This window comes from Musca autumnalis, unplaced genomic scaffold, assembly GCF_047663935.1.
Source record: "Musca autumnalis isolate F117 unplaced genomic scaffold, ASM4766393v1 scaffold_2, whole genome shotgun sequence".
NCBI lineage: Eukaryota > Metazoa > Arthropoda > Insecta > Diptera > Muscidae > Musca > Musca autumnalis.
The window spans coordinates 12,924,944-12,939,292 of record NW_027411755.1 but is presented as its reverse complement, the minus strand read 5'-3'; the positions used below and the strand labels follow the sequence as shown (position 1 = coordinate 12,939,292).

Below are 14,349 nucleotides of genomic sequence, written 5' to 3'. Positions count from 1 at the left end.
TTTTGGATATTTAATGAATTGCATTGCAGTTTGAGTATGAGCCATAACTACAAGTTGTCTTTTATTGCTGTTGTTGCCGTAACAGCATATAATATGTTTGTAAGTTCACTTTTCTGCTCAATCTGGTTCTGGGTCTATCTCCAGTTCTACGAATGTGGATGCTTCGATGGATTGTAACCACAAAGCTACTGGAGTTAGTTGAGTAGGTTTGTCATGACAATTGAGAAGGTGCAGTGTACCGTGCGGGAGGTGTTTTGCACGGTGCCGTCAATCCGTGCCATATAGAAATTTAGACGGATGCATCCGTATCCCGATGGTAGTTAAGCCAAAACTTCTCTGGTTTGTCGATGGATTTCTCTTTCTAGATCATAAAGATTCCTGCCGGCCTGAGTGTGGTTAACAAGATTTCTTAATATGCGCCCCAAGTGCTGCCCGCTACGGACTTGAAGACTTTTTTCCTGTGGCATTCGCCGACGACATGAACATGCTGTCGAATGTGACCCCTAGAATCTTGGGGTAGTGAGTGGGTGGAATTCTGCTACCATCGACCATGACATTCAACTAAGTGCTCACCTCTGCAGTCCATGCGGTGAACAGTGTCGCCATAGAACAAAGTGATAGCATTAATCAAATAGTATTGCAAAGTACCTGACACCATATCAATGCCATCTAGATGGTGTGGATTACGGCTGAGGTAGAGGTTAAACAGTTCCGGAGACATCACCCCATCAAGAGGAAATCCCTGTTTCACTTTACGGAACTTGGACTTCTTGTTCCTGAATTCCACGTACGACTGGCGTCCGCACATATAGTCTGTTATAAAACTTGGCAGTGTGTAGTCTTCTCAACGTCCTCAAAAAGCGTATAGTGCCTGACAGTATCAAAGGCTTTTGATAAGTAAAGCCCCACTATTACCGTTCTATCACACATCTTGCTCTGGTTGAGTCCTTGAATAATATGTGTGGGGATCGCGTGTGGCGCTATTGTCGTGCTGTACTGCTTACGGAACCCATGCAGATGATCGGCAACTATTTCTGACGTTAGAGAGATGTAAAGTCTCAAGAGTCTTTGCTTTGGACGATAGAAGCGTAGTATGATTCATATTTACTAGCATGCTTGCCTGGTTTCAGAAGCTGGACTACTCTTTCTATTTGCTAGACTTCAGATTGCTTTTAAATGTCTATCTACTTTTTCGGCCTAATGGCTCGTTCAATGGACACCGGTAATTTCTTTGACAAAACTGCGTATACTTAATTTCACACGTTGGTTTTTATTATGTTACTCATTCGTCTTTGAACGAGGACAGTGATCCGGATCCTTCATTTGAACGAGATTGCCCAACTCTACTCATTTTGCATTTCTCCACTAATATTAAAATTTTGGTTACTGCCGAAAGTGTATTATTTTATGTTATTATTTTTATTTACATTTATTATTCGCATTATATTAAATTTACACTATTCTATTGGCTTAAGACCCTCGCTGTCATAGCCTCTTTTCCTCATAATTAGCTTGTAATTATTATTAGTATATAGTTATAAATATAGTTGTATAGTTATAAGCTAATTTACAAATAAATAAATACTCTACTCTGTTTTGCAAAGTCCCGGTCTAAACTAGAGTGATTTCATTGAAAAAAAAAAAATCATGAAATTATGCGTCTCTAGATCGACCTTTATAGCAGAGTAAAATCATAAAATTGCTGTAGTGGGGAATTCGATTTAAGAACACCTAATTTCATGAATTTTTTTAATGAAATTCAAGCTAATGTGAACGGGACAAATCTAAATTCTCTCCACAATTAATTATTAATTTCATTTAAATTGGTTGGAATAGTATTGTCGACCGCCGCATCAAATCTTGCTTAAATAATTAATTTCGTCCGCCGCAGCGTAAATTTCTTCCAGCATATCTCTTAAAGCTGTTCTACACGGTATGTTTTTTACATATTTCTGCATACCAACTGTCACTTTTTACAAATCTGAATTTTGTACACATGGTGTGAACCATACAGAAATTTCAATGCATGAAGGTGTTATGTGCATACATATGTATATTTTTCGAATAGAACGCGCTCTATTCTCGTATGTACAACCAAAGGTAAACAGCTGTTTTGTTTGTACGCGGAATAAATAAAGAAAACAACGGAAAACGAATGAAAAATAAAATTTTGCAGTGCAGAAGGAATCACATATGGGCGAAAAACAGTGACAGTTGCTATGCATGAATATGTAAAAAACATACCGTGTAGAAACCCCATTAAAGAGGAGGGGTTGTGGAATGGGCCTTGGACTGCAGTGCCAATGAAGATTTTTCCATTTTGTAAGCAGACCAGTTAAAAGGAAACAGTACTGGTATTTGCCGACATCATCTTTAACCGATAACGCGTCAAAACTGAGGATGCATTTTCGTGCATTTTCTTCTCCGTTGGGTAAACATTCTCTTCCACATATTTAATAGACGGGGTTTAGTGAATATTTAACGATGGAAAATTTCATGCCATATGACATTTACATATAGTGTGAACTACCCCTTAGGGGTAAATGTGATATGACATGAAATTTTCCATCATTATATAGTCGATAATATGTGCAATATTGGGAATTTTCCTTACGCCATTTACTTTCTGCGTCCACACCAGCAAAAATTTAATAAAATTACGTCTCCACATTGCCTGCGTGGGTAGATATGGGATGTTTTTATTTCGTGTCATATGACATTTACATTTAGTGTGAACTACCCCTTAGTGCGAATGTGCGTCTGTGTGTTCGTTGCACAGATTCGAGGTGTTGCCAGACGTGTTCTAGAGGATTCTTGTACGAGGGAATTTTGGGATATAAATACAGGTGGAACCAGCAACGACGTGTTAGTTGTGTTTTAAGCGTTGAACTGAACAGATCGGTTAAAGAATAGCTGCGTGCTAACTAGAGACAAGCTGTGTACTTAGTAATTAAAATCGGTTCCGAATAAGTGTAGTAAAGTAAATAAAGCATTGTAGAAACGTAATCTAAAACGAACCCTGTTTTATTTGGTACAAATCGTACTGGGCAATAAAACAACGTCTACACGGAGATAAGTTAAACCTAATTCCGTAACAATATCCTGGAATAAAACCACGAAAATCTATGAGATTTATTTACCTCCTAGAAGTACACACATATATACACACTTGACGCTTTAGAAGTTTAAGCTCTGTTCCAGAACTAAAAAGTTTTTACAATATTTACCACTTTTACACATTTCGCGTTCCCGTACACAAAATATATATGAAAATCGTTTAGGTTTAGGCCATTAATGCACACTTGTGTTACGCATTTTTTGGATACATGCAGATACTTATGTTAGGCGCATTTCTTCAAAAAGTTGACCTTTGTTCCTCTCTTACGCGTTTTATGCCTTAATTTGCGAAGAAATAACATTTTTAATTTAAAAATACATTAATAAATATCAAAATATAATATTTGACAATTTGCCTTTCCATCGATATTCGTCGGTATGTGCTAACGATTTCGACAATCGTTAACATAAAGTTACAGAATAACACATTCGTTTACTCAACCGAATATTTTTGTCAACTACCGATGTCGGTTGGTTATTGAAAAAAGTTACAGAATCGCACTACAGGAACCCTTACTATAGGGACTATAATTAAACAACAACAACAAAAAAACGGGGAAAGCAGAACCACCTGAGCATAAACAATATAGTTTCAGCGCTACATGTTCTGAATTTGTATTTGCATGTTTTGTTACTGTCATAATTTCAGTTACATTGTCGTTTATCCATCCATGTTGATCTGTAAATAACACAGAGAGCACGCAAAATCAAATTTTTCAAAGAAATATGTATGTATTTGCCATAAAAATAATTCTATCTAGGTAGCCGCATCGGCAATTGTCGGCAACATAAGATGTCAAAATTTGACATCAATTCAATGCAATTGACACATTATGTTACCAACAGCTGGCATGATAATGCTACCTGTATTATTGTACCATGATATGTATCTATGCGTTTACACAAGACAGTTTGTCTTCAAATACAACTCTTATTTACTAACACATACATAAATTTTTCGGCTGTCTCCCAGCTGTCCATCATTTTTTCACAGACAGTAGGGTTAACAAATTTTTGACATTTGTTGTAAAAATCATGGTTTAATAAGAAAGGTTAGCCAAAGCTTTATGTCAATTTAAATTTTTTCATTCGAGTATGCCTAAAACTTCAAAACAATGTAAACAAACTGTGTATGTGTGTGTGGTGTTCGAATAATATGCCAAACAATTTTAAAAACAATCGAATTCAATGATTTTTAAAATTGTTTTTAGACTATTTGTATGGAAGAAATTGGTGAGATTTGCATTGAAACAATCAGTTTATCATATTCACAACTCGATTTGTGGAGAAAACTTAACTCTTCATTCATTTTTCGCGTTTTTTATAAAATGCTCAAAAAATGCATTGTAAACAAACCCACTTGTCGCTTTTATTTTGAAGTTTTAGGAATTCAAGAAAAACAAGGGTTCTATAGATTTTTTTCATTTAAATCTACCTCTTTACTTATACCATGGTAAAAATGTTTGAGATAATAATTGAAATGTGTTGAAAACAAAAGAACATGAACAAAAACAAAATATGTGAACGGAAAACAAAAGCAAATCGATGATTTTCATTCATAAATTCACAACTGTTTCCGCCGTTGTCGGGACGCCTACGTCACACAGGCAAGTTTTGGGATTTTGACAATCAATACATGAAGTCAACTGTCCTGTCATTTGTAAACGCAGGGTATGTATCATGGCACAATAATACAGGGCAATGGAAAGAACAGCTGATTACCACACTAGTCAAAATGCATTATTGTGAATAAAATCACTACAAAAGGTAAACAAGCAATTCACAGCAATGCGTTATTGTGAACAATTTTGACGTTTGGTATGATTTGATGTAACACCTTATTCCACCATGATATGTATATAAAGTAGAAAAATGTTTTTACGTTTGTTTGTTCGAAGTTTATGGACTCAAAAACCGCTGAATCGAACTTCCTGAAAATTTCAGAGTGTAATACTACATGGCCTGAAAGTAACATAGGTTATAAAAATGTCTGAAATCCTTTAAATATCCTTATTTCCCAGAACTGTCACTGTATGTGTAGTAGAAAATGGAAAATGACAACAAAGTTTAGAATTGTTATAACTTTTGCTAGTTTTTGCTATATCTCTTAGGTTTTCTTTCATATTTTTTGTTTATTTTCGTCTAATTTCATAAATGGTCTTCTCCAGAACCTGAAAGAAGTTACTAATTTTTACTACGATAACATTTTCTCCTTTATTTTATCGGAAAAAATAGTAAAAATTAGTAGATTCTTGCAGTTCTGGAACAGACCAAATACCTCTATGTTGGTGTAAAAATAGGTCTGTTCGATAACACAAAAGTTTGTACAAATTTATACAAACTTTTACAAAATGCTGTAAGTACTTTCAAGAATTTGCAAGTACTTTTTACTTTCGAAGATATCAAACAGACCTAATGCAATCAAAAAATTTTGAGAGGTGTATATGTAAACATTTCCCAGAACTGTCACTGACAACATAAGCTCTGTTCCAGAACTAAAAAGTTTTTAAAATTTTTACCACTTTTACACATTCTGCGTTCCCGTACCAAAAATTTATTGCTCTGTTCCAGAACCTGCAAGAAGCTACTAATTTTTACTACGATAACATTTTTCCCTTTATGTTATCGGAAAAAATAGTAAAAATTAGTAGATTCTTGCAGTTCTGGAACAGACCATATATGAAAATCGTTTACGACTTTTACAACTTTTACGATTTTTACCACTTTATAAAGTACGGGAACAGGCCAATAATTTATGAATCTTTATAACTTTTGCTAGTTTTTGCTATAGCATATTATAGATATATTATTTGTATATTTTTGTCTAATTTCATTAATTGTCTGTTCCAGAAACTGCAAAAAGCTACTATTTTTACTACGATAACATTTTTCCCTTTATGTTATCGAAAAAATAGTAAAAATTAGTAGATGCTTGCAGTTCTGGAGAAGACCAAAAGTCTGCCTACTATGTCATGTTGTATAAGGTACCCTTATATACTCTTCTTCTTCTCTCACATAATACGAATTGATAACACACTGTTCGCAGTGTTCTTTTGTTTGGGTTCTCCACAGCATTGCGGCAATTTGGTACTCGTCGTTACTACGCCAAAGAGCAACCGTGTCATTCTATCAAGACGATGGCAGGAGCACTTGTGCGAGTAAATATTTTACAAAAATCGCAAATCGGTAAGAAATTAAATAGAATTTTAATTAAATTAATTTATTAATTTTATTTATTTAATAATATTTTTATTCTGAGCGCACCTTACTTCACACAAGGGGTTTATCCAATTTTCCACTTTGGACAATTTGAAATTATGTAATTTTTTTTTCACTCTCAGAACAACAACAACTGCTACAAAGACGACGTTTTGAAAAACAGCAAAACATTTTCCGTCTTATTATTATTCCAATTAAGAGTGCTGTATATAGTATTTAATTACCCCGACGCTATTATTTATATAATGTTGTGAAATTCTTTGTGTAATTACAGCATGCGCCGTTCCGGCAGCATTGCAACGCCGTTTCCAGGGCACTCAAGCCCCACCACCCGGTACTCCTCCACCACAAACTAAGACCAAGTTTGGTGGTTTGGCCGATCAAGATCGCATTTTCACAAATTTATATGGTCGCCATGATTGGAGGTTGAAGGGTGCCCTCAAGCGTGGTGATTGGTACAAGACCAAGGAAATTGTACTGAAGGGTGCTGACTGGATTATTAATGAGATCAAAACCTCGGGACTTCGTGGTCGTGGTGGCGCTGGTTTCCCCAGTGGCATGAAATGGTCTTTCATGAACAAACCCTCTGATGGTCGCCCCAAGTATTTGGTTGTAAATGCCGATGAAGGTAAGTAGATTGGCTTTTGAATGCAGATATCCATAAAGTGAGGTTATTTCATGTATCTTCTTTCTTGGTTTTAGGTGAACCTGGTACTTGCAAAGATCGTGAAATTATGCGTCACGATCCCCACAAGTTGGTGGAAGGTTGTTTAATTGCCGGTCGTGCCATGGGTGCCCAGGCTGCTTACATCTACATTCGTGGTGAATTCTACAATGAAGCTTCCAACATGCAATTGGCCATTGCTGAAGCCTATCAGGCTGGTTTGATTGGCAAAAATGCCTGCGGTACTGGCTATGATTTTGATGTCTTCATGCATCGTGGTGCTGGCGCTTACATTTGCGGTGAAGAAACAGCCCTTATTGAATCCCTCGAGGGTAAACAAGGCAAACCCCGTCTAAAGCCTCCATTCCCTGCCGATGTTGGTGTCTTCGGTTGTCCCACAACAGTTACCAATGTCGAAACAGTGGCTGTAGCACCTACAATTTGTCGCCGTGGTGGTGCATGGTTTGCCAGTTTCGGTCGTACTCGTAATTCTGGCACTAAACTTTTCAACATTTCCGGTCATGTTAATCGACCATGCACTGTTGAAGAAGAAATGTCCATACCGCTGAAGGAACTCATTGAACGTCATTGTGGTGGTGTTATTGGTGGTTGGGATAATTTGTTGGGTGTCATTCCCGGTGGTTCTTCCACACCAATCATTCCCAAAGACGTGTGTACCGATGTGATTATGGACTTTGACGGTTTAATTGCGGCACAAACTTCGTTGGGCACAGCCGCTGTTATTGTTATGAACAAGCAAACAGATGTTATTAAGGCTATTGCCCGCCTTATTTCATTCTACAAGCATGAAAGTTGTGGTCAATGTACACCATGTCGTGAGGGTATTGGCTGGATGAAGAAAATTATGGATAGGTGAGTGGGAGCGAAACACTTTTGAAATGCTATAAATTTGGTATGAAGAAAATGTGCAGTTGGTCTTCTAGCAGAAGAGTAGTCGGTTTTGCAGCAGAAGAGCAGTTGGTCTTCCAGCAGAAGAGCATTTGGTCTTCTTATGGAAGAGCAGTTGGTTTTCTAATAGAAGAGAATTTGGTCTTATATAGGAGGAGCAGTTAGTCTTCTTTTAGAAGAGCACTTGATCTTCTTATAGAAGAACACTTGGTCTTCTTATAGGGAAGCATTTGGTCTTCTTACAGAAGAGCACTTGGCCTTCTTAAAGAAGAGCACTTGGCCTTCTTGTAGAAGACCATTTTATGTTCTTATAGATGAACATATGACCTTCTAATAGAAGAGCAGTTGGTCTCCTTATAGAAGAACAGAAAATCTTATCAGATTAGTCATCCAGTTATCTAAAAGAAGATAAAGTGGAAAATGGGAAGAGGTTCTGTTCCAAAATAGGCGGTAAAATATCTTTTGGAAGACAAACTATTACTTTGGTGGAAGAAGTGAAGAACAGCAGATATTCCTACTGAAGACCAACTGACCTTCCTATTTAAAGGCAGTTTTCCATCATCTTTGATGGCCCATAAAAGTCTCTTTAATATTCACGTCTTGTGGCTTGAAAATTCCCTTTAACATCCACGTAATGGGGTTTATGTAAGGATCCTAAAAAATCTCTTTAAAAAATACACTTCGTGTCCTCTTTGGCGGCTTCTAAAAATCTAAAAAATCCACATTTTGTAACCTATTTAGCTTCACAGAAACCCAAATTTCCAAAGCATAAATATTTTAATTTGTTTTTCTTCTCTTCCTTCTTTTCAGATTTGTAACCGGTAATGCTGACCCATCTGAAATCGATATGCTGTGGGAAATCTCCAAACAAATTGAAGGACACACCATTTGTGCTCTGGGTGATGGTGCTGCATGGCCCGTCCAAGGTTTGATTCGCCATTTCAGACCAGAAATCGAGGCTAGAATGAAGCAATATGCCGGAGCCAGAGCTTCTAATTAAAATCGATAAAGGAGAACGAGCGATAACATGTTTTAGCAACTTTTTTGTTTTTGTAAATTCGTTAAGAGCGAGTGATACTAAATAGTAATTTAATTGAAATGTCCCTTCCACAGGGAAAATGAAGCAGAAGAAAATGTGAAATAGAAAAGAAAGAAGAAAAGGAAAACAAATAAAAACCACTTTACAACTGGTTCAAGCCAGGTTGTTATGACCAAAAAATAATGTGAAAACAAATTTGTGTTTTTTTCTTTCAGTGTCCAATTTCTTTTTATTAATCCAATTTCAAAGTATTTATGTGTTGTATAACTGCATTAATTTCCTCTTGTGGCACAGCTTTGTGTTTTGGTGGGAATGTACAAATCTTCAAGGGTCCATCGACTTGGCCGTTGGTATTGTATTCAACACATTTGGCAGGAACAAATTGATGTCTAAACAAGAAAGTAGATTTTATTTTAATATTTTTGTATAAAGTATTTTCATTTTTTATTACCTTCCAGCTTCAACGCTGAACAATGTGGCGAACAAGGCCAAAAATATAAGAGCAAGTCCCAAGAGTTTCATATTTATTTTTTTCAAAGTGAAGCTGCTTGTTTGGTGTGCTACCTTCTGTGGTGGAATCACTACTGAAAGTTTATTAGAACATTCTCAAACTCTTGACCAAAACGTATTCTGGTGATATGAATAATTAATTTATGCAAATTTATATTAATATATTTATGCTAAGAATCCAAAAAGAAATTTATACAACTTTTACACTGTAAAAAATTTAAACCCCAACAAACTATAAAAACAATTCCTGGAAGGTTTCATTACTGAGACTGAATTGAATTGAAGGAATCCTATCAAAGAATATTTCCCAGGATATGGAAAAAGAAACCCCTTAGCTTTCTAGAACGGCCTGGGAATAAAATTTAATGGAAAATGTACAAATTGGATTTATATAAGATAGCTCTACAATTTTTTATGTTATGATTTCTTGTGGAGTCGATTGGCATTTTAGTCTAAAGACCCTTATTGAAAGGAAATCCTTCAAACAGGAATCTTTTATTATTTGAAACTTCCATCAGTTTTTTTCAGTGTACCGAATTCCAGTGGTATTAAATTGAAATTTAACTCCCATCATCGTTTTAATAATTAAATTGAATATTAAATATCAGTGAGCATACATAGATTAGAATTATTCTACTCTCCCAAATGCTACCGTCCATAAATTCTTTATTTTATATTTGGTTATTTGCATTTTTTTAATGTGTCAAGAATTTATTTCAAAAGTGCCGATAAAGTAATTCAGTAATTAGTTCTAATAAATCGGAGGAACGTGTTTGAATATTGTTAAGAAATTGGGGCGGCTTGATTGTTATAGTGGACATTTTTAAAATATCTTTTTAAGCAAACAAATATGAAAAATGGATATTTAAAAACATCTTAATAGTTCAAATGGTGTAGATGCTAAAATAAAGATCTATGGGAGATATTGCCGCCGTCCGTTAAAGTGCTCAAATTTTATATTGATGTACTGATGATATCTTTTAGACTTCACGATTTCAATTGTTCTGAGACTTACATCGAAATTCGATGAAGAACCTTTTCGTAATTGCCTCCATCTCCTTAAAATGAAGCCTTATGGTGGGAAATATTGACCCCATTCAAAAGTAACCTTAAATGATTTTTTTTTGTTCAACTACTCAAATTTAATATATATGTACAGTGAGTCAATTAAGTATTTTGCCTATTTAGAAAATTGAAAAAATATAAATAAATTCGTTTAAAATCATCAAATTAGTGGTCAGAAAGTCGAATAATTGTATGTAATATGTTTGTGGATATTTTAGTATCCAATATCTGCAAGAACCGCTGCGAAAGGCTTAATGGTCTTCAAGATATTGGCAAAAATCTATAACAACACAAAATATTTTACCTCAAAAAAGTATTTTGCCTTTTACATATTTTTTGAGAAAAAGACATTTTTGTTACACGCTAAAGATTTTTATAGTAACCGTTGGAGATTATCACATTATACAACTGTTTCGCCACCAGTTCCACCACCTTGCGACATATTTTCGCGGTTATTTTCTCCAATTTTCCTACATTAATTTCTTTGACAATATGTTTTATTAATTTTGGTCATTACCGACATTAATCTCTAAGAAAATCAGTGAAAAATTATTCGCCGCTACATTCAAATCCTAACAAAAGCGTAAAAAATAAATAAAAAGCTAAGATGCATCGCAAATAGTGAAAGAAATTACAGTTTGGAACTATGAAAATCAAGAACAGAGGCAAAAAATTATTTAAAAAATCGCGAAGATCATTCCTGACCGCTTCCAAAAATTAATCGTGTCTTCAATATCAATCTGGGAACCAATGTCTTGGATGAAGTGTCCACAAGGTTCCAAAATCCAGAGATATTGATGGTTATGTAGCAAATAAAACATTAGAAAATAATTGGAAAATATAGGGAAACAACCATCCCTTGCCAAGACCTCTGAAGTTATAAAATTGGATTTTAAAAATGGTGCGGTTTAGTGGCGAAGGTATTTAAATATATTTGCATCGGATGACCCTCACATGTTGCGGGAAAATATCAATAAAGATTGATCTATTTTGTCTTATTTATTAAAAAATAATATGGTTTTTTCTTGCCATAATACAATATATCTGGATTTTGGAACCTTGTGGACACTTCATCCAAGACATTGGTTCCCAGATTGATATTGAAGACACGATTAATTTTTGGAAGCGGTCAGGAATGATCTTCGCGATTTTTTAAATAATTTTTTGCCTCTGTTCTTGATTTTCATAGTTCCAAACTGTAATTTCTTTCACTATTTGCGATGCATCTTAGCTTTTTATTTATTTTTTACGCTTTTGTTAGGATTTGAATGTAGCGGCGAATAATTTTTCACTGATTTTCTTAGAGATTAATGTCGGTAATGACCAAAATTAATAAAACATATTGTCAAAGAAATTAATAGGTGTGTTCGTTTACTCAACAATTTGTACAAATTTGTACAAGTCCAGTAACTTCTTGTAATCGACTAAGGTCTTTTACATTGTATTGTAGAGTAAACGAACAACATCCAGTAACAATTTGTACAAATTTTGAGTAAACGAACACACATATTGTAGGAAAATTGGAGAAAATAACCGCGAAAATATGTCGCAAGGTGGTGGAACTGGTGGCGAAACAGTTGTATAATGTGATAATCTCCAACGGTTACTATAAAAATCTTTAGCGTGTAACAAAAATGTCTTTTTCTCAAAAAATATGTAAAAGGCAAAATACTTTTTTGAGGTAAAATATTTTGTGTTGTTATAGATTTTTGCCAATATCTTGAAGACCATTAAGCCTTTCGCGGCGGTTCTTGCAGATGTTGGATACTAAAATATCCACAAACATACTACATACAATTATTCGACTTTCTGACCACTAATTTGATGATTTTAAACGAATTTATTTATATTTTTTCAATTTTCTAAAGAGGCAAAATACTTAATTGACTCACTGTATGTATATCTGTTAGACTTTCAGATTCCTATTGTTCGTTGACTTACATTGAAATTCGATGAGGAAATTTTTTGTCATTGAGACCCTAAAAAGAAGTCCTATTGGAGTTATTGGTCGCCATTCGAAACTAACCAAAAATGCATTTTTTATTTAACTACGTAATCGCAATAAATGAATAAATAAATAAAAAATTGATGTTTTTAATGATATCCGTTGGACTTTCAGATTTCTTTTGTTCAGTGACTTACATTGAAATTCTGTGAAGAAAATTATTCTCGTAGAGACCGTCTCTCTAAATTGAAGTCCTCTGGGTCATATAGGTCCCATTCAAAAGTAACCTAAAATAATTTTTTTTAAGTACTTAAATTTAAAAATGATGTTTTTAATGATATCTATTAAATTTTCAGAGTTTTATTGTTCGGTACTTACCTTCAAATTCGATGAAGAACATTTTCGTTATTGAGACTTTCTTCCTAAAATGAAGTCTGGTGGGAGATATTGGCAACCATTCAAAAGTACCCGAACTACTTTTTTCTTAAAGTAAAGTAATCAAATTTTATATAGATGTTTTTAATGACACCTTTTAGACTTTCAGTTTTCGTTTGTTCAGTGGCTAACAATGAAATGCGATGACGAACATTTCCGTCATTGACACCTTTACTCTATAATTGTGTCTTTAGGGAGATATTGGCCGCAATTCAAAATCAACCTAAAATAATTTGTATACCCTCAGCCTCCTCAAGAACTTATTTGGACCCCAAGTATGTTTTGTCGATTTGTTTGATTTTGCTAGCTGGTGCGCACGATAACTCCCGAACGATCAACCAAACCCACTAATAATTCAAAAATTTTCTTTAAAAATAAGCTCACGATAACTGAAAGGGAGAAACCTATTTGGTCCGAACTTTGCATATGGTAATATTTCTTCCAGACATAAATCATTTTCAAATATGTTTGATGATGGTCAACTCCGTCAGGATAACATTTGTAATATTTTCGTAAAATATAGTTTAAGGGCACGTCTACAATAGTTTTCATTTTTTGCAACAGCATGTCCTCGCGACTCCAATTTTCTTAGTGACAAATCCTTATTTCCGTGATAATGACACAAAAACTCACAATTTAGCAGCCTTTTTCTATAGAAAAGTCAATTCAGCAAACTTTTTTCTTTAGAAAAATCAATTCATTTTTTATAGAAAAGGTCAATTTTGCAAACTTTTTCTGAACAAAAAGTAAATTCAGCAAAGTTTTTCTATAGAAAAAAACTGTTTCTATATAGAAAGTGAATTTAGCAAACATTATCTAGAAAAAGTCAATTCAGCAAACTTTTTCTAAAGAAAAAGTCAATTTATCAAACTTTTTCTGAAGAAAAAGTCAATTTAGCAAAGTTTTTCTATAGAAAAAACTATCCAGCAAACATTTTCTATAGAAAAGGTGAATTTAGCAAACTTTTTTCTAGAAAAAGTCAATGTAGAAAAAGTAAATTCAGCTAACTTTTTTAATAAAAATTCCAATTCAGCCAACTTTGCTATAGAAAAAGTTAATTCAGCTAACTTTCTTTATAGAAAAAATTAAATTCAGCGAACTTTCTCTATAAAAAGTCAATTCAGCAAACTTTCTCTATAGAATAAATCAATTCGGCAAACTTTTTCTGTAGAAAAAGTCATTTCAGCAAACTGTTTCTATAGAAAAAGTGAATTTAGAAAAAATTTTTTATTGAAAAATTCAATTCAGCAAACTTTTTCTATAGAAAAAGTCAATTCAGAAAACTTTTTTATAGAAAAAGTCAATTCAGCAAACTTCTTCTGTAGAAAGTGATAATTCAGCAAGCTTTTTCCTTTTAAACGTGAATTCAGCAAACTTTTTCTAAAGAAAAAGTCAATTCAGAAAAGGTTTTTCTATAGAAAAAACGAATCAGCAAACTTTTTCCTA

General features: G+C 34.2%; 2 protein-coding genes across 2 annotated transcripts; one reads left to right on the top strand and one right to left on the bottom strand.

Annotated features, from left to right (window-relative positions):
* Nucleotides 1-6,148: 6,148 nt before the first annotated feature.
* On the top strand, nucleotides 6,149-11,536 carry ND-51 (NADH dehydrogenase (ubiquinone) 51 kDa subunit). Its single transcript, XM_073967018.1, has 4 exons — nucleotides 6,149-6,303; nucleotides 6,611-6,964; nucleotides 7,039-7,873; nucleotides 8,720-11,536. The coding sequence occupies exons 1-4, from the start codon at nucleotides 6,255-6,257 to the stop codon at nucleotides 8,907-8,909; spliced, it is 1,428 nt and encodes a 475-aa protein (XP_073823119.1). The 5' UTR covers nucleotides 6,149-6,254; the 3' UTR covers nucleotides 8,910-11,536.
* Nucleotides 8,938-9,520, bottom strand: LOC141393669 (uncharacterized). The gene is made up of 2 exons (XM_073967019.1): nucleotides 9,400-9,520; nucleotides 8,938-9,337 (listed from the first exon to the last, which is right to left on the bottom strand). Exons 1-2 carry the CDS (start codon nucleotides 9,468-9,470, stop codon nucleotides 9,181-9,183), a joined length of 228 nt encoding a protein of 75 aa, XP_073823120.1. The 5' UTR covers nucleotides 9,471-9,520; the 3' UTR covers nucleotides 8,938-9,180.
* Nucleotides 11,537-14,349: the final 2,813 nt, after the last annotated feature.